We start from the raw sequence: 21,618 nt of genomic DNA on the forward strand, positions 1-21,618 counted from the left end.
GACAAACATTTCTCATAAGTTTGACCTGCAGGCCCAGGTACTCAAGAGTTCATTTTCCAAAATAAAAATATAACAAACTGAATAAAGTAGGTCACTGAAAACATAACAGTTGAGAACACTTTGATCTTTTTAAAGAATCTTTAATATAAATGGAGACCAAGAAAGTGTACTCCCAAGTATGTAAGAGAAAAATGCAACATTTATGTATTTGTTTACCTTAATGGTTTTATAAACTTCTTGCTACAACACTTTAATTATTAACTTCTTGTACTATTGACAAACATAAATCTGATTAAGTTAGGCTACAGATGAAAGGCATTTTTCAGAGTAAACAAAAGGTAAATTAATTGGTCTTTTGTCAACAAAAACTTGGATCTCTAATGTGCATAAAAGCCAGCCACTGACATGTCATAACACTATTAATTTGACATAATTTATTATGGACATGCAAATGCTGTAATAATGAACTTTCATTATCAAACTCAAGCAACATAATTTCTGTTGTTTTAACCAACATACTTAAAAAGTTGGGCTCAAAAAGTCGCTCTTTTAACACAAAAAGTGAAAACACTTGTTATCTAAACAACCTTGCTTTTAAGTTGGTCCCTCACAACAATCCTTTAGATTATTTTTAAAATCCTTCAGAGTGTACCTTGTGCATAAAAGCCAGCCGCTGACATGTCACACCATTAATCTGACACTGTGAGAATGCAAATAGCTATGAATTTTTATTTTCAAACTCAAGCAAAATAACTTTTTTTAACCAACATGCATATGGGTTAATGACGACCACAAGACCACATGGCACAAAACAATCTTTGCTTGTTCCACTTGAAAACACGTGTCCATCTGTATGGGATTTTTTTCACGACAAAAAAAGTAAATATAAAAATAAAATAAAAGCTTCTTTTTTTCTAACATTACATTTGAAACTCAAGTTGGGCTCATTAGAAAAGTAGTACAAAAAACGTGAATGCACTCGTGATCAAGGCAACCTTGCTATTGAGTCCCTGATTACCATTAATGATTATGAGTTCAATCAACTTCAAACATCGAAACAAGATGTGTATAGTACAAGCTTGATGTAGTGACATACAATAGTAGAAGATTTTACATTCTCTAAGAGTGTATTATAATTCCTCACTGATCTGAACCAAAATCTCTAGCTGCATGCAGGCTCCCTGGTTTTCATCGATCAGGGACGGTCATGTTCATCACTGGAACCATAGTCTTCAGTAGATTCCTGGCTGACATTTTCGGAAGGACTAACACTGGCCTGACGTGCTCTTCTCGCCCTTCCACCATCACGGTCTTTGGCATAGCGAAACCAATCTTTTATGATGGAATCTATCTCAGCATTTGTCGCAGATCTGACGGCTGGATTTCTGCGAACAGCTCCTGAATTAATTTGAGAAAATTTGAAAACAGGTTAACTGAAATAAAATATATACGAACAAGTGATACGCAGGGCCCAATTTCATAGAGCTGCTTAAGCAGAACAAATTGCTTAAACAATTTCTGCTAAGCAACAACAAACAGGATACCAGTCCCATTTGCTACATTTTAAATGATATTTCAGCTGGTAAACTTTTTCCTTGTAAGCATAATTTTGTTTTGCTTAGCTAGTTTCTATGCTTAAGCAGCTCTATGAAATTGGGCCCAGATCGTGTTGCCCGTTTATTGTGGTCAATCCCAATTAAGTTTTGTGCCCTTAGAAAATGTTAAATTTTATGCATTTTCTTTTAAATGAGCTAAAATAATTCCTCAAAGTTCTCTGACCTGCAATTTTGGAACCCCCAACCAAGGATCATTCCATCAAAGTACATTCAAATCCATAAGACTCTGCTGACAAAGCATTCAACCAATAACCTCTGAATGTAGCCCTTCAACAAACCAGGGCTCCCTGTATCAAAGTCTCATCTCACATAGATGGTCATACTGTCATACGGCTACAGTGATACAGAATTTAGGTCTGTGTCTCACAAAACTTGGCTACCCAAAAACGAATTAAAATTTACACAGTCAGTTTCCCTTGTGGTTATATTGCTTATTACACACAAATTGTATTAGTTTACAAGATTGTCCACAATTATAAGTCATACGTGATCTTTCAATGTGGGTAGTTTGGTAAACTAATTAAACTGTTATCATCTCTTAGACTTAGTTTTCGAGTTATATTTTCAAGTATGTTTGTTCTATATTTTCATTTTCTGACCCAACTTGCGCTTTGTGTGGCTGTTAATACTTACGATGTACAACATTCACCAGACGAAGTTTACAGAAGGCCTCCTTTGTGCCTTTTCCAATCCAATTAAACTGCTTTGCAAGGTCATTGGTCAATATGCAGACAAGAATTCGTCTGACCGTACTGCCAAGATTCTCTCCACCAATATTGGATAAGTAAGTGACCTTTAAAAAATTTGAAAACAAAAATCAGCAGATAGACAATAGTAATGATCCTGCCGTAGTGGATAACAGTGGATAATAACAATTCAGCATGCTTTCTACATTAGCGTTAATCCAAGGAGACATCAGTTTTACTGTCAACTTTTTATTCCTACGTAAAGAGTTGTGTGTGGAAACATTTTTGCATCCTAATGATAAATGCTTGGTAAAATAATTATATGCTTTCCAAAACAAAAACGTTCCGCAAGAAGTGGTTAGTAGTGTAAAAGAATTAAGAGTTTGTTTCCAAAACGCAATAAATGACAACTGTTATTTTTGTTTTTGGTAAAATGATGATGGTTGTTTTATTCGAAGAAAAAAAAAAGTAACCACAAACATGATTTAGAAACTCAGGCGATTTTACAAATTGTGTTTTATCATCCAATTAATCTATGGAAAAGAAAACAAAATTATCTTTCTTTCTGTTTTTGAAATATTGAATCTGAGCATTTTTTTGTGATTTGTTTTCTAATGGAAATTAACTCTTTGAATGTTTCCAGCATTTTGCCATGAAAAACAAAAAAACTTACCAAAAGCTTCTCCTTCTCGAAATTTTGAAGGAGGGCCTCCAGGTCTCTCACATCCCTCAACAATTTCAAGGGAAAAGTCAATCCTTCTGGCAAACCACCATTATCTAACTCCTGTTGTGACGTATTGAGTTTTCTCAGTATTTTTTTGAGCAGGGTTCGGTTTTCTGTAGTTATCATGGTTGCCTTTTCTATCAGGGTCAGCAGTTTCTTCTCAGTTGCTGATGAAAATAGTATAATGAGTGCCTAACCATTATTGTATTATAAGACATTTTTATATTGTATTAAAAGACATTTTCATGGGAACAAGTGCTTTTACCATGGGTATGAGTGGGAGCACATGGGCTTCATAATATGATTGGAAATTAGTGTATGTACACACAGGACTTTCCATCGAGTGCAGGTTGGTTAAAAAAATACCAATAATAGGCCTAATACACGGTTTTTATATAGCGCTTTTTCATGGGGTGTCTCAAAGCGCTTCCGACATTATTACCCCTGGTCACTGGGCCTTAAATCATTCCTTAAACCATCTCAGCTCCCTGGGGAGTATACAGCCTGTGCGACAATTATATGCGCTACATGGCTAAACCAATGACAAGAACCATCTCTGCCCTCACAGGTACCCATTTACCCCTGGGTGGAGAGAAGCAAAGTTTATTAAATATTCACCCATTTTCTGAAATTCCCGGTAATCTGTTTTACCCTGTGTTGGTGTGTTAACCATGGTCCTGAACAAGTTATGGGTTTAGCTTAACCTGTGGATATCAATATGGCCCATCATAAATAGCATGTACAAAACTGGATTGTCCAAGGGAGCTTCAAGACACATTGGCGCGAACCAACACAATGAATGCATGCAAAGCTGTTCACTTTTGACAGTATTTTCTTAACAAGTGCTTTGTACAAGTAGAGCTCAACCGCTAAGTAAAAACAAAGTCTCTGGAATTTCAGAAAGTGGATGAAAAACCCCTTCAACAGGTTTGCATGTGTGACAGGTGTAGAAAAAACTTTGTTCAGTTACCCTTCCACTGTTTATTTCCAATTTAATCTCTTCCAGCACCCTGTACAAGTTAATTTCTAGGAATGTTCTGTAAGACAGAAGTTTTCCACCTTTTATTGCTGTACATTGAATCACTGGTCTTGCTTTGGTCAACGCTTTGTAATCAATACAGTTGTTTTTTTAATTATTTTTTTAATGAGGAAACCTACAATTTGAGTCGCTGTCCTACTTTTTGCATTTCCTTGTGTCTTTACCCTATTCTATCCTTAGATTAATTGAGTTTTTCTGAAGTGAGTTTCCCCAACGTTTAGTTTTATTTACTTTATTCAAGTGATCCATTTTCTGGGTTACACATGCATTCATTGTGTTGGTTCGCGCCAATGTGTCTTGAAGCTCCCTTGGCCATCCAGTGTTGTACATGCTAATTATGATGGGCCATATTGAGATTCACAGGTTAAGCTAAACCCATAACTTTGTTCAGGACCTGCAGACCATGGTTAACACACAACACAGGTTACAAGCTTTTTAAAACCATCCTGTATGAGTACACATACAATACAATCTGTTTTTCCCCTTTTAGTAATAGTAGAAATAACACCACCCTGCCAGTCACAAAGAGTGAAGTACTTATTCAAAATACCTGTGCAAGCTGATGAGGACCGACTCAAACCCCCCGAAGACCCCGAAGACCCCGAGGGTGACCCCGAAAGGATGAGGCTTGGTGGTGGACATGGCAATTCTGATGGGCTGTTGTTAGATGTGGAATTCACACTGCGACGTGGCTGAATTGCAGTAACAATTTCTTCATCTGATGATGCATCCTGCTGATAGCGTGGGTTTGGCCTGATGATGTTTGTTTTTTGTGTGGTGAAAAAAGGAAACAATAAGCACTCATCAAGCTCAGAAATTCAGAATACAAAACTTTGTCATATTCATCAAGATAAAGAGTGAAGGCTTTCTAACATTATGGGATTTTCCAGAAATTACAAGAGTCACAGTTACAAGATAGCACGTTTAATTTATTTGACAAACATATTCCCAAGATGAAGGGGAAACCCCGTCAGTTGAGACACCAAGTCTTGTTAGCAAGCAAATTTCAGAGTGACACATTTTTTATTTTTTTTTAAGATTCTTCTTTTGCAATGTTTCCTTGGTTCATGAGTTACACTGCGAACTACCTTGTGCAATATCAGCTAATGAAATACATGTATATACAGCAAATTATTAGGGGTTCGTGCATCGCAGTTTTTTTAAATATTAAGGCCGAGACCTGGAACCCCTAAGTTTTCTAAAGGAAAGAACTGACTTTGTTAATTATTTAATAATTATTATTATTTTTTTTTTTATCCTTTCCTGTAATTGACGGTTGTCCGCTGTTGGTTTGGTCAATAAATATATAATATAATTGTGATTAAAAATAATAATAAAAAAAAATAAAAATTAAATAATATTCTGGACATGCCTTTAAGTTCCCTTATTCTATGCAGAACTGATTCTATGGATTTTACAATGGGCGGTTCAACATGATATCGATCACTACAAACCTCATAATTCTCTTGGGTGGCACTTCCGTTTCCATATCAGTTCCAATGTCTGATGTGTCTTGTGCCTGGCGCACTTTAGCCATGCCTTTCTCATAAGAGGCTGGGAAAATGAAAGAATTTCGGAAAATTAAGCCTGAAAATTTGTGAAAATGTTATTGTATAGTAACCAGCTTTGTAAAGTCTCTGTGCAGTTTTTCTGTGAACTAAATGTATTATATTAATAAATATCTTGGACAGAATTATAGATTCTGATTGGTCAAACCTGATCACATGGGGGTATGTAAACAGGTGATATAAAGACTGGCTCTGGACACTAGAGAACAAATGGGCCCCAAACCTGCATACATTGTGTACAACTAGTAGTTTACCATGTTTACTGCACACACACGCATACGTGCTGAAAATGTAATTTGTGCGCGTATAAACCTACATTTCCAGATATGGTGTTGTTTACAATCAGCAGAGCTCACAGTTGATTGTATCCCTTGAACATAAGTACAACAAAAAGGCAAAGCAAAATTGTCAAATGTTGACCATTTTAACAAATTGTTTCACAAAAAGGTATATATTAATGGAAGTCTTCACTACATGGTTTATAACCTTGGTTAATGGACCGCGCCCCAAGCTCGGTCCGTTAACAGTGGCCAGTTACCAACCCGGTAGCTATCAGGTGACTCTAAAATGTTGACAGCGGGCACTTACACCACAAGCCTTATCATGTCAACATCAACAAACGACATAAATCATATTTAGACATTAGGAACAAGAGTATGTTTTCAGAAATCTAGTTTTAATTGCCATCAACTCAAGTTAGCTACATATGGTTTGGCAAATTTTGTTAAGTTTCAAACAACACACCTGTTTTATACAGCACACGACAGGGGAACCGCTCATAATCATTGCTTGGTGGCTCGCACCTCTGTACAGCTCTGTCAATTCTGCCTTGTGTCTTGAATTTTGCAGGCCACTTGACAATGTTGTCTTCGTCCGTCAGCCAGCTCTCAGCAACTAGGGCCACAGTGCCCTCAATCTTGAACTCAACAACTGCGTACATTTCCCTGGAAATCAACTTTGGTTAAAAAAGCAAGTGTTTTTTCTGTGAAAAATGGGGGTCGCTTTCAGTGAAACAGAAATTCTTGAAACCATGTTCTTTTAGACAATGAAAAACAAAAAAATAAGGTTAAGTCCCTTTTGATACAATAGACTTGTGCTATTAGTTTTACTTTTCTATATTTAGATACTCTAGGTTGCCACAAATATCATTTTAGAGAAAATTTTTCATTTGTTAACTTGCTTTCGTTGCTTAGTAGACAAAATGAATTTCATGCAACTAAGATCCGAGTGTCAAGCTGTCAACCATCAAGACTTTTGTTTTTACCAAACTTGATGAGTCAGAGCTATAACCAAGTACCCTCCTTTACATGGCAACATGGTGAATTTACACTTAATTTCTGATACTGAGCATGTATGGAGCACACCATCAAGCTTAGCAACTCTGTGTATTCCTAGGCATCCAGAGGGTAGGGGATAGTCAAAAAAATTGTCTACAGATTTGAACACCCCGTACACAACAGTGACTTTGTCATTCAACAAAATATTTCGAACAACACCTAGACTGTCTTTCACTTTTATGCAGCTATCACTGGGTGATGATGAAATACTGTATGAATCAAGACGCAGTTCGGTATACTGCCGACAGTGGTTAGTGTTAGGTGGCAAAGGACCATTCATGTGCTCTTTCTTGCAGTCAGCTTTGGTTGTTTTCTGCCCACATGAACATGTTTGTCTTGGGGACGACTTTTCCTCTGAGAGACGTCGAATTACCTGTTGAAGGGGTGAGGATGGTTTTCTGATGAGTCGTTTTAACCGATGAAGGAAATTCTCGTATGGGAAACTTGAAATGTTATCAAGTGAGCCAAATTTGTTCGCCTCATGTGCCAAATGGAGTAGACCATGCACATTATATACCAGTTGATCTCTGCCATATATGCATTCAACCTGTTTGACAAATGTAAGAAGAAGCTGTTGTGCATAATCACAGTATAGTTGACACAGAGCAGGATTCAACAAAATGTGCATGGCTACAGAAAGAATAAGGAAATGCCTGTACACTTCAGTTTTAACATGCTCTTTCAAGACCAGTATTCCAGTATAAAGCAAGAATTGGCGAAACTCGGTTGCCTTCCATCGGTCAATTTCCTTAAGTGACCTTGGACGTCTCGCAAATTCTTTAGGGATGTTATTTCTGACAGCAATCAAAGCATCTGAAATTCCATTTATTTTACAGCTCTGCATTCTGCATCTCAAGGGACCTTTAATTAACAGGCGAAGTAATCGTTTGGTCACCCCCAAACACACCAAATGCATATAATCTAATGGAAAGGCAGACACCAATCCTAAACCAGTCTCCTGTAATGGACAACGTCTATGGTGATGATCCTCATCTACCATGTCAACAAACTCTGCATCTGTTCTCAGCCTGACATCAAACTTGGGATATATGACTTTTTTCAGCCATTCACCCTCTATCCAACACTTATCGCAACCATGGTAACCAGTGCATAATTTAACACATTTCACATATGCTCTTGCTGGAGCATCACAAATGACTGAAGAAACTTCAACAAAGAAATGCCTTCCATCAAAATGAAAACCATCATTCTTTAATTTAATAACTTCTTCTTTGAAATCATGTAGGTACTGGGCAAGGTTGGAGGGTTTGGTTTGCCCAACAAATAATGCAATGATAAAAGGCTCTCTACAGCTCTGCAAGCAACCTAAAATTGGCCAGAACTGCGTACTACTGCTTCTAAAAAGGGGGAGACCGTCAATATTGATTTGCAGCTTCAAAGGAGTTTCTGTGACTGAAGTGAATTCAGGATGCGAACTAAATCTGTTTTTGATATTCTCCTCAATACCAAAGTAATGATACTGCCCACCTGCCATATGTTTTACAGTGTATGAAGTCTGGGTTCGCAAAAGAGTTCTTGGATCTTTCGGCATTGAAGGAAAGTAAGGGATAAGGACATTTTGCAATGAGCTCAGAGCCGACATTGGAATTTGAAATGTCTTTGCCCACTCAGCAATGTCACTGATTATCTGTTTTCCTGCTACATCGTCAAGCTCATAGTCACTTTCTCCTGCACTATTATCACTTGATGAATGCAAATCAAAATCAATCACGTTACTTTCAATGTGGACTTCAGAGTGAGTTGATGGCTCCACTGAATTCGCATCATCAGTGACCTGTGACAAAATTTCTGATTCGTTTCTTGATGCAGTAACTTGAGTAAGTGTAGAAGAGTCCAAAATATCTGAATCATACTGAGCTTCTGAGTGACAAGAAATAAACTCAGTGTCATCAATTATGTCTTGTATGTGTTCTGCAATTCTTCCCTTTAGTTTTCGCCTTTTTGTCCAATATGATGCCCTTATCATTGTGAGTTTTTTCCTGTTAACATAAATGTATTCATTTATTTTTGTTTTTTGGTTGTGTTTGTTTGTTTATTTATCAATTTATTAATTAATTAGGCTAATTAGCTTATTATTATTATTATTATTATTGTGGGGGGGGAATGTATATCAACATTGAGTGTTTTTACACCCTGTACAATACCAAAATTTGCCCAGTTTATATAATTCACTGATGCCCAAGAATTCTCAGGGCTTTACTAAACCAACATGGCCAATGCCTAGGGTTAAGTGTAACGTTGCTTGGTACGTTTCCTGATGATGCCTTGCCAAGGACTCAATTAACAAAATAACTCAGTATTAATTAGATGTGCTGTACATTATTTTAAGCACTGTAACTGGGCCGCAACAAGTCTAATGGTAGACAGAAATAAGCAACAATAAAACAATCCGTCACGTTTGAAAAAATGGTAAGGAAATTCGGCAACTTACTAAATCAGATTTCTGGACACATTTTTGTTTAGGCCTACAGCAAAAAAAACACTTGCATGTAAACAGTTTAAAACCTAGAAGGAATTTTATGGATTATGTGACGGCCAATAATAGCCTTCCTTTTTTATGTTACGCTGTTCAGAGTACGTTTTTGAGTACTAAACCAAGTCTTGCCAAGTGGTAGGCCAATCGTTTTCGGTTTTGGAATAGTTCGAAAAGCCCCAATTTAATTTTATTTAGTGGTTATGAAAATGAACATGGTTTCAAGATTCACTTATTTTAAATGTTCACAGAACGTACCTTTTCAGACTTTTAACGTGAATGTAGACTCGACCAGGAAAATGCGTAAGCTTGAGGCCTGCGTTGTAATTGTATGTACAAAAAACGACCATCCCATATGCCACACAGTACACACACAACTACAACTACAACGCGCACTGATATGTGCACGAGTCCAACTAGCTGCTGCACACAGCGTGTGAGTTTTGGCGCGCTTTAGCTGGCTTGTTGCCAATAATTGTAGCAATTTTGTTTAAGCCCCGGCGGGCGTACGCATTGAGTTGTATTGCAAAAATTAATGGAGCCACAACGTGGCCCAACAAGCCAATACCAACAATGTGTTTCTATGGGTCGCCATTGCTCCGAAAGTGTGTTTCATCACGGGTCAACACTGTGCCAACTGTTCCTCAACCGTCATCCGATAGTGCACCACTACAGGGCCAACGAATAACTATCACAGGCCCAATTAACTTGGTGGTACCAATTTAATGTGTTTGGTCAACATGGGCCAACATTTAGCCAATAATAATTTAATGTAACGGGCCAACATTGTTCCAATTTATAACCACATCCGATCGTGCACCACTATATAGGGCCACGAACAGCTATCACAGGCCCAACGTGGTACCAATATTGAATGTGTGTGCTCAACATACGCCAACATTGAGCCAAAAATAATTTCATGTAGGCCTAATGGGCCAACATTGTGCCAATTTTCCCCATAACCTCATCCGATAGTGCGCCACTATAGGGCCAACGAATAGCTATCACAGGCCCAACGTGGCACCAATACTGGAATGTGTGTGTGATCAACATGGGCCAACATTGAGCCAATAATAATTTCATGTGTAACGGGCCAATTTCCCCATAACCTCATCCGATAGTGCGCCACTAGGGCCAACGAATAGCTATCACAGGCCCAACGTGGTGGCACCAATACTGGAATGTGTGTGTGATCAACATGGGCCAACATTGAGCCAATAATAATTTCAAGTTAAACGGGCCAACATTGTGCCAATTTTCCCCATAACCTCATCCGATAGTGCGCCACTATAGGGCCAACGAATAGCTATCACAGGCCCAACGTGGCACCAATACTCTGGAATGTGTGTGATCAACATGGGCCAACATTGAGCCAATAATAATTTCATGTAACGGGCCAACATTGTGCCAATTTTCCCCATAACCTCATCCGATATTGCGCCACTGTAGGGTCAACGAATAACTATCACAGGCCCAACGTGGTACCGATGTGGTGTACGTTGATGATGACGGCCCAATATTGGGCCGATTATAAAACAACGCCGACATAGGGCCAACCTTATTGGGACGTTGTCGGGCCACCGTAAGCTAATCGACCCAACCATTTGCCAATATATCATAATGCTGAGCCAACATTGGCCCAACATGTGCTTGCTATCTGGGTATAGAGTGGATTTTTCTATGTGCTTATACTTGGCCAAATCCCTTGCTGTTTAGGGTGGCTACACACATTGCTTTTTGGAATGTCGAGTATGACACAAAATGCACAGGAAGGGTCAGTGTGAGTGCGCAGGTTGATACAACTGGAAAACATCTACACCTTTGGTTGGCTAATGGTGAAGTGAGTACATAACAGTCATGAGTGAACTTCACCCTTGGTTTTGATGGCAAGCCCAGTGGTGGGTAGGTTGGAGATCCAGTCATGAAGTACAAGAAGTCGCCCAATCCAACATCTCTTCCTTCACAAGTGATGGTTCCTTAATAGAGAGAAAATGGATGAAACATACAGAAATTAGGACTAAAACCTAATAAAGAATGTAGTTTATCCAGTGAAGAAGTGATAGCATCCATACACAGGGGCTTATTTTCTATAATATGAGTGAATATCAAAGTTAAAGTTTGTACTCTGTACGCAGAGCCACCATGCAGGCTTGTGGGGGTAATTCCTTGTTGAGCAACGTGTGCAAATATTTCAATTTACTGTAATTTATCTTATTATGTTAGTCAAGTCTTGGGAACACAAAATAAAAAAATTGTTTAGAACTTTCAAAAACAAAGAATAAACGACAGACTTCATTGGCATTGTACTTTTTAAGATTTTAAGAGTAGACAAAAAGTGTAGTTAAAGCCAAAATTTATTACCCACAATCTTCTTGCATCTAGTTTTTAACTGATATCTCTGGCCGATGAGGGAGACCCCTAGCTGTATCAGATGCTCATCGGTCATTTCTGGCACAACCTCTGTTGTAACCTGAAATACAAGCACAAACAGAAATGAGAAAAGTTTAACATAATAAAAAGTATAGTGTATAATATGGAATGTTTAGCATCCAATTGAGAATATTTTTGATTTATCTGAATGGATGACAACTCCTCAGACCTAGGTACAATCCACTTCAAATACAACACAAGATGGAAGTTTTTAATTCTATACATATTTTTCTCTGTGGTGTAACAACTTGGGTGATTTTACAGTTCTTTTTATAACAAATTTTAGTATTAAGCAATTATCAAACGCTATTATGGAAATTTATTAATGGATGGTTGTGATGGAAAATGGTCCTTTTCTTTGGCAACTGCACCTGCATGGTAGGCTGTCATAATGCATAGTCCCATTTTGTAATTAGCACTGACCAGTATAAGTCTAATCCGCGTCATTACTTTACAGGTTTCAATGGACATATCCCCGTTTGATTGACCCTTTCATGAATTAATTTTATAAATTGAACTTACGCATATGGAATGTTTGATACACAATAAAACCTTGGTGCAGGGACTGGGGCATTTGTTCACAACGTTGTTTGGAGTTGAAGCCCTAATCTTCCAGAAAGACAAGGGCTTAGTTTTAAAAGTTTATTGGACTTTTCAGCCTGGGCTCCCTGCACTGCTCATCATCATCAATCTTTCAATGTATTAGTTTGCTCATATTAGAAAATTTGTTATGGGAACCGCCTCCAGTGTTGTATCTCGTGATGTAATTTTGTACTAAAGATTCACCCCCACTCTACCCCCTTATTAGCGCTAATTGAAGTTCATAGGTTATATGGTGGGATTTATTTTCATCACATCCGGACTCTACCGTGCTACACCCAAATCGTTGGTCATTACCTGTTGATCTTCGAATGCCTTTATGCATGCCTGTAGACCCATTTCTTGGAGGATACCTCTTATCTAAAGAATTACAAAAGTTAGAAAAATAAACAGTTATTTCCCAACATTCAGTGTTCTACTCATCAATCATGATTATGATATTGTTAATATTAGTTGTTAATGTTGTTGCTGGGTGCTTCTTGTCACAGTGCTAACCCGTCCGGCCGGGTAGGTATATCTACTTTAAATAAGTGGTATTGTAATTAAGTTGAACATTTCAATTGCCTCTTGACCCAGACCCACGTCATCACACAGGCAGGGCAGTTGGCCTGGGATTTGCCCCCTTGTTTACAGTTTAGACCCTGTCTAGTATTACTACATGTACAGTACTAGTATATATATCGTGAGTGAGCATAGTACTAAATAGTAACGTAACTTTAAAGATTACACAACGACCTAGGATCGTTATTGACTTTTTCGATAATATTATTATTAATAATGAGAAAAGGGCAAATATAAATATTTGGTTTAAAAAACTCACACTTTCTTTCTCCGTCTCCTTGTGACAACTCATGATCCCCGACGGACAGTTCAGATTAGCATAAAATAGGCTTACTACAATCAAAAATCAACAGTCAACAGCAAGAAAACAGTCATGAATTATGACAATCACGCGCGAAGATAAATTAGTCTGACCCTATTTATATATGCCTGTACGTCTTGATTCCAGACTTGGTGCTTCACTTCAACCCCCCAGATCAGTAGACATTTTATTCAAAGGTATGCGACAATGGTATGCAATAAAATTCACGACATCGCGAATATCTTCGCAGACGAGTGCGCACATAATTATTCGCGATTTGGTTCACGACATTGCATACCGTGTGCGCACATTATTCGCGATTTGGTTCACGACATTGCATACGTGTGCGCACACATTCGCGATTTGTTTCGCGACATTGCATACGTGTGCGCATAAATTCGCGATTTGGTTCACGACATTGCATACGTGTGCGCACACATTCGCGAATTGTTTCACGACATTGCATACGTGTGCGCACACGTTTGCGATGTGCGATGTCCCTTCAGGGCCACCATAGCATTGCCATGATGCTGCTTGAAATGAGATCGTGGCGTTATGCTCCCGACGTGCCAGGGCCCACACTGATGAAGCCTGTATTGGCTAAACCATTTGCTTATAGTTAGCACAAAATAGTATTGATTAGCAGAAACTGGTTACCAGCCAATTTTTAATTAAATTTGAAATGTTGTAGACTTATGCCTAGTGCCCACCTAAATTTTTGGATAGTAAAGAAATTTTGTACAGTATTTTCTGCCAAACAGATATTAACTGGTGGGCCCTGTAGTGTTATTCACAGTGAAAGTTTTTTAATCTTGGGGGAAGGAAATCTAGAGGGATTCAAAAGCGTCTTTGTGAGAATGTATTTTGAAACGTAACCGTAGCTGCAGATCTTGGAACATAAGCATAGCTTGACTCGGGATTGAAAGCGTACTTTTTGATATTGTAGCATAACCTAAACGTATCTTGGAGTGTATAAGCGTAGCTGAGTAGCTGCGTAGCTTGGAACGTAACAGTATCTTTTGGAGCGTAAGCATATCTTTACATGGGGTTGAAAGCGTACCTTTTGATATTATATCGTAACTTGAAGGAACATCAGCAGATCTGTAAGCGCAGCTGAGTAGCTGTGTAGCTTGGAACGTTGACATCTTTTGGAACGTAAGCATATCCTGGACTGAAGCGTAGCATCTTGGAACATAAACGTAGCTGCGTATCTTTGAACGTAAGCATAGCTTGACTCGGGCTTGAAAGCGTACCTTTTGATATTATAGTGTAACTTGAAGGAACGTAGACCTAAGCGTATCTTGGAACGTAAACGTAGCTGCGTATCTTGGAATGTAAGCGTAGCTTGACTCGGGCTTGAAAACACACCTTTTGATATTATAGTGTAACTTGAAGGAATGTAGACCTAAGCATATCTTTGAACGTAAACGTAGCCGAGTTGCTGCGCAGCTTGGAACGTAACCATATAATATTTTTTGGAATGTAGTCTTAATATCTTTTGGAACAACTCATGAGAAATTGCGAATTTTGATTGCTCGTCGGGTGGCGACTACTGCTATTCAACTCCCAGTTATTTGAGGCGAATAGTCAGGTCGTAAATTCCACTAGTTGCCCAGTTTAATCATTACCTCAAAAATAACTCTTCATTCACAGAATTAAAAAATAATACTTTGTTTGGCAAAATTATGCTTTGAGGGATATTTGTTTTAGCATTATTTTTATCTCAACCTTTTATAAAAAATTCTCATATTAAATATTTTTAAGCTACTCACACAATAACACTGTCAATATAACCATGGAGGTAGATGCGATATTCCTATGTTTTGACATCATCAAAATTACCTGAAAACTCATAACAAAAAGAAATTAGGGGGCCATGAATCAAAATGGAGCATATTGGAACGTTGTGATCATAAGAAACAACGGAGTCGACACCTGCAAGCTGGGAGTTCATAGCGCCCGGGATTTAACACTTCTAACCCCCACGAGGCATGGCATGGGCGGTACGTGATATTCCACAAGGTTTATTTCACGTTCCGATTGCTCCACGCTGTGGGGCCATACAAGCGTCCGTTACACGGACTCTCTGAATACTAATCTTACGTTCGATTTTTGACCATTATTTACGATTTCAAATCGTCACGTATCCATAATCTGAATAGGTAGTCTATACTTCAATTTCACTGTTTTCCTTTTAATAGGCATATAATGACCACAGAATTATTCTTTGAGCAAAGATTATTAAAAATGAAGCGCCGATCATATTGACCTTTGACTCAGTCTAGTTTGAATAGTCATCTTCAATTCGTCACGTGATATGAATATTGCATACATTACAAGTAATTTACATAGTCTGGCCACGCCTTCAATTTGCAAATGTCCTAGACCTTGGTGAGCACAGGACATGGGGAGATCCGGAAATCAGAGAAACAGAGCGCCCGCTAGCATACGTTCATTACAAGCGTGTACAGTTTTTGTTGTGCATAAACGGAACGTTGGCTGTGTGTGACCACGCAACACCAATGGTCTAGGAACCTAGACTAGGTGAGCAATGAAAATCTTTCAAAGCACATCAAAATCATCACTTTGTATAAATATCAAGTACCTAAACGTAGAGCGCCACTGAACATAAAATCGGCACGCGTCCCATAGTCTAGAAGTAGAACCATTTGCAAGTGAGATATTTTTTTAAAGTGTTTTATTTCATGGTTCCTGGCATTCAAAATTTAAAAGAACAATATTTTCTGTTACTCTCAGCTGATATTCTTGCAAAAATTGTTCACTTGTGCAATTTAACAATTTCCGAAAATCAGACCTGTAGCAGTTCAAAACAACTCACAAGTGTGGGAGTATAATTATTGAATACACACTTCTTGCCAGCATGATCATACACACTTAGTGGCCACTTAGAAAAAAGCTGGGAAAACTGGACACCAATATGTTTATGTTTTGACTCCAAAGCATATGACATGATATGTGAATCAAAATACTCAATGTCCATACACTCCACAATGAAAACCTTTTCATCATTAATGATCAAAATGGCTTCAATTATTCCCAACTGTGGCACATCATCTGGGTAGTCAATAACTAAACAGCAACCAGGTCTGTATTCAAGGATTAGAATAGCAACACGTGAGGTTTTGTAAGCATGAACAACAGTAAGATGATCAAAACTTACAGAGGCAGACTTACTGTCAACTAGATCGGGGTACTCATCACCAAGGACAACAGACTCTCCTTCTTGCACAGTATCACCGGAATACAGAAACGTTTCTGTTTTCTGACCATGGGAACCCAACTGTTTGTAACACATGTACTTTTGGTTCTTAATGCTGATGCTTAACGGAAGGTTCTTGAAATAGCGCCATTTCTTAGTTTTAAAGAAGCCATGCTTTGCTTCAAAGCGCATGCACCGGTGGTGTCTCAACGGGCCATAGTTTAACATCTGTCTTGGAAGATGAACGCAAGGTTACCGCTCGATAGTCCGAAGGTTCGATGGTCCGAAGGTTCAATAGTTCGAAGGTCCGTTAGTCCGAAGGTTCGATAGTCCGAAGGTTCAATAGTTCGAAGGTCCGACAGTCCGAAGGTTCGATAGTCCGAATGGCCTGTTAGTCCAAAAATAGGATAAGGTTAAATATTCCGAAGGTTCAGTAGTCCGAATTTACAATAAGGTTCGATAGTCCGAATTGACAATAAGATTCGATAGTCCGAATCGACAATAAGGTTCGACAGTCCGAATTGACAATAAGGTTCGACAGTCCGAATTGACAATAATGTTTGATAGACCGAATCGACAATAAGGTTCATTATTCCGAATCGACAATGAGGTTCGATAGTCCGAATCGATAATACACATGCGCCATTACCCATTGCCTGTGTATAATTTTTTTTTGTTCGCCATGGACGCGGTAACGATTTCACGTTCGAAAGCCGACGCGCAGAAAATGCACACGGGAGATAGGCTTTGGACGCGCTAAATGTCACGTGCCGACGGCAACAAGCCACATGACCACGGCAACGCACAGAAAGTGAACAGGGGAGATAGGCCAATGGCGAACCCATGCCAGAACCCGTGTATGTACGCGCGGCCGATCTAGTTATTTCAGTTATTTTAATTTTATATCTATTAACAAAACGAACTTCTTATTTAAATTTCCCTACGGTGTGCGTCTTTCGAACCTTATTATAGAACCTTATTATCGGTTCGGACTATCGAACCTTATTGTCAGTTCGGACTATCGAATCTTATTGTTAATTCGGACTATCGAACCTTATTGTCAGTTCGGACTATCGAACCTTATCGTCGATTCGGACTACTGAACCTTATTGTCGATTCGGAATAATGAACCTTCGGACTGTTGAACCTCGTTTTTGTTTCGAACTATCGAACCTTCGGACCAACTAACCTTTTTTAAATTCGGACTACCGAACCTTTGGACCAGTAAACCTTCGGATCGATGAACCCTTCGGACTAATGAACCTTCGGACTATCGCATCATATGTTCGGATTAACGAACCCTATTACATTTTCGGCTTATGAACCCCCTCTTATGGAAAATTTGCGCGTTCGGACTATCGAACCTTCGGACTATTGCACCTTCGGACTAACGGACCTTCGGACTATCGGGCGGACCCCGAACGCAATAATGCATCTTCGGAGTAATTTTTCCCTTAGGATAGATAGCTGCAAAGGCCGTGTGATGGTCAAATATGAGCTGAGCAAGTAAAGCTGCTGTGCTTTTGTTGCAATATGGACTTGTTGCGATTAGTGTTATTTGTACAAGCCTGAGAAAGTTCACCCATTTTAATTCTTCTCTGGGTACCTTGTGGCATATGATATAAGGCAAAGTGCAAATGAGAGTCAATGTCGCTGCGCTGCAGAAATTTCTTTGAGTTTCCCTTCTCCTGTTATGTCTCATGTCAAGGATCTCAGGCTTAGCCCCTAGATGAAGGTATGAATACGGAAAGGAAGCTATCCTAGAATAAAGCCACTTTAAGGTAAAATACTTCGAAACTACAATGAAGTCATAGAGCAAGTATTTCAACTCGTGTGGTATCAAACCTTCTAGGAAAATATGCATGGGATCTTGTACCAAGCCATTACAGACACTGAAATCAGGGATGCTCTGGAGACAGCTTGTTGCATTTATCCCCATTGTTTACTCCAATAAATACTTGCAGCCTTAGACAAGTTATTATTGACTAGAGACAAACGTCTTCTGTGCTCTTGGTTATCTCTCAGGTTGAAATGCTGTTCTAGAAACATTCTTTTCATACCAGACTGACTAGCATCACAACACCTGCACCCCTTCCTTGCAAAACCAACACCCTCCTTAAAACCACCAAGCCACTGGGCTGCTGGAGTGTCACAAGGCACTATTACCAGTTTGCCTTCAAGATTGATATCGCTTCCATTCACTTGGACCTGAAGACCTCCTGAACCAAGTTTGTTTACGGTCTCAATGAAGTCTTGTAACAATACACCAGGTCCACATTTTCATACATCTTTACTTTTGGCTACTCCTAAGAGCTGAATGGCGTGTAGCTGTGATCTATATTCTGCAGGGATATTTCCCAAAGTGTAGTAGAACATGGTTAGTTTGTGCTTCTTAGTGTGGTGCCCAATTGGGTTAACTATTTCAATGTCATCTGTGTTGACGATTATCTGCAATGCTTGAGGGTTTCTACTGAAAAGTGGGTCTGATCTTCCAAACATCTGACATCTGTACTAAGTTGGTTAAACTTTCTTGGAATGGCACACAGTAACCAACAATATCTTTCTTCACCAGATCATTCTTGACTGTTACAAACTTCTCTCCCAGTTTTACAGCTTTTGGTGAAACATAACAGTATGTTTGTTCATACAGTTTGTCTCGTCTTTTTCTTGTACCAACTTCATCAAGTAAATGTTCCACTTGAACTGTATCCAAAAAGCCACATGGAATGCCTTGTTCTTGAAGCTTTTCCCGGACATGGGTCTTAAACACAGAGACATGCTGCTCTATCAAAGACGAAACAGATTCTATTACCATATCAACAGACGCATGTGTTAAATTATGACAACATTCCAAAGCAAGACCAAAGGATGCATTACTGTTTCGCTTAACTTCTAAGGCAGGCATTTGTAAGCCATCTGCATCATCATCTGCATCAAAGTAATCTACTTCAGCCATATTATTATCAATGTCAATATTGTCATTATCACGTAGGCCTAGGTGTCGGAGATTTTTGTGTTTTCTAAACATGTGAGCTTTAAAAGCTCCCCAACTCCTGCTTGAATAAAAGCAATTTTCCACACTACAGAAAACCAGGAAATTACCATCATGGCGGTGGAAGCGAATAACATGAGCAGCAAAACTATCATATGACCTACTAGTATAGCAACAGAGGGAACACTTGAACTCATTCTCTTCCATCATGCAATTATGGCTAAAAACCAAAACAACACAAATATTTACAATACTGAATTAGGCCTACCATGATGATGATATTTTCGCCAGTGGGGTGAGATTCACTTGTTAAGGAATGCATTTGAGTGTACATGTACTGTAAAGCTTGAGTGTACATGTACGGTAAAGCTGAACTATTTGCTGATTGAGAAGCATAGGATAGCAAGCATATACATTCTTCCGACAGATAACTGAATTTATTTATGGCCTGTTGGTTGGCCTATGCATGCCATGGAGTACTGTACTGACAATGACTGACGTTAGCATGGTTAGGGCCTATAATAAGTTAAGCCTACTTCGCCCTACACTACAGCTATGACTCATGTGAGCTCGGTAGGCCTAGGCCTACACATGACTTCAGCCTAACAAACAATAAACATACAAACATCCAACAAATTAAAAAAACTAAGTAAATTTCGAGGGGTGCGATGATGATTGATAGTTGATACTGATGCTGAATGACATGATTGATTAACCATGTATACTTACCTGGCCTCCTAACTATCCTAATCCTAGTCCTTCCTAGAGTAGACCCGTCCTAGTTCTACCCTATACAAACTGTACTTAACTTGACTTAAGGTCACGATCACGTTAAGAGGCCATAATATTACTTTAAGTTTTAAGTCATGATTGTAAATGTAAGTACCATATGCCTACCACCGCACACGGTATGCCTAATCTTTTAATGTTATACTTAAGTCTTTATACGTAGTGTATTGGATAGTGTTAGAATTAAATTTAACGTTAAATCGACCCTGGCCCTCCACTCCGGCTCCGTAACGCAAAAGTTAATACAGGGGGTCTAATAATTTTGAGCCTTACAAACGTATCTGAAACATCTACTTAGTATGAGTGTCATGGGTGATCAAGCAGCAGACGGCAAGTATGAAACAAGTGGTATGAAACTGTGGTGACTCAGAGTATCGTCGAGTTATGAGTGATCTTGAGTTGGTGACGGCCGATGACTACATGCAGAATGATGCTACCCTCGCGCTGCCCTTTGCATATGCTAGCTACACAGTACTACTATGTACACGCGTCCAATACACAAAGAGTTATCAACTGCAGTCAATGTTGCTCTTGTCATTGGCGCGCGCGGCAAATCTTTGGCAGGCAGCCAATTAGTGGATCATTAGGGCCGGGGGGAATAAGCGATATCATTGTATCTCGAACGTTTAAATTTAAAACTTCAATATCAGTTGGTGAGAACGAACAGATTTGTATTTTTTTTTTAAATATCAAAGACAAGTACTTATTCTTTTCATAAATGTAAAAACTCAGGGGTGGGACGATAGTTTTTTTAAAAAAACGATGGTATTTTTGTCACTGTTTGAGGGGTGACTATACCTACAGTGTAACACTCGCTCACTGCTCGCTACGTATATATATCTAGTAAACTACACTGCAGTCGCCGTACTCGCTGTTTGTATATTTGTTGGCTTTTCAATTTTCTTTTGGTGGGACAACAATTTAATACGTAGTCTTTGGACTAGTTTTCGAAAGCTTGATTTACCTTACATTCATGTCAATTTAACTTAGTATCACAGAATGTGATTAAGAATTAAGAATATCTTAAAATGTTCTTGGTGCAGGGGCAACCCTATTTCAAAATGGACGTGTTCCAATTCGTACGGCTGTGTCGCGACGCGTCGGATCGCGAAATACAGAGTCAGAGCCTTAGACTGTAGGCTGGAGATTCGAATCCTTGTAACTTGACACCTTCTTATCAAGAACAGCGACCACCATCGTGTAACATGTTTATGCGCTTACATGTGTTTAGTTTATGGTGAGCCACATGGATGTTCATGTT

At 38.9% G+C, this 21,618-nt stretch overlaps 1 protein-coding gene across 1 annotated transcript; it reads right to left on the bottom strand.

Annotated features, from left to right (window-relative positions):
- Nucleotides 1–633: 633 nt before the first annotated feature.
- On the bottom strand, nt 634–7,409 carry LOC117306436. The gene is made up of 7 exons (XM_033791013.1): nt 7,344–7,409; nt 6,378–6,577; nt 5,520–5,619; nt 4,616–4,818; nt 2,976–3,193; nt 2,250–2,409; nt 634–1,398 (listed from the first exon to the last, which is right to left on the bottom strand). Exons 2-7 carry the CDS (start codon nt 6,571–6,573, stop codon nt 1,196–1,198), a joined length of 1,080 nt encoding a protein of 359 aa, XP_033646904.1. The 5' UTR covers nt 6,574–6,577; nt 7,344–7,409; the 3' UTR covers nt 634–1,195.
- Nucleotides 7,410–21,618: the final 14,209 nt, after the last annotated feature.

Source organism: Asterias rubens, unplaced genomic scaffold (genome assembly GCF_902459465.1).
Source record: "Asterias rubens unplaced genomic scaffold, eAstRub1.3, whole genome shotgun sequence".
In the NCBI taxonomy this organism is placed as follows: Eukaryota; Metazoa; Echinodermata; class Asteroidea; order Forcipulatida; family Asteriidae; genus Asterias; species Asterias rubens.

What these genes read in the sequence shown, in the direction of transcription:
- LOC117306436 (XM_033791013.1), bottom strand. Translation starts at nt 6,573, where the DNA reads ATGTACGCAGTTGTTGAGTTCAAGATTGAGGGCACTGTGGCCCTAGTT. An exon ending in GTCCTCATCAGCTTGCACAG is followed by an intron (nt 3,194 to 4,615) that starts GTATTTTGAATA and finishes TATTTTCATCAG; the next exon opens with CAACTGAGAAGAAACTGCTG. An exon ending in TCTGGTGAATGTTGTACATC is followed by an intron (nt 1,399 to 2,249) that starts GTAAGTATTAAC and finishes AAATTAATTCAG; the next exon opens with GAGCTGTTCGCAGAAATCCA.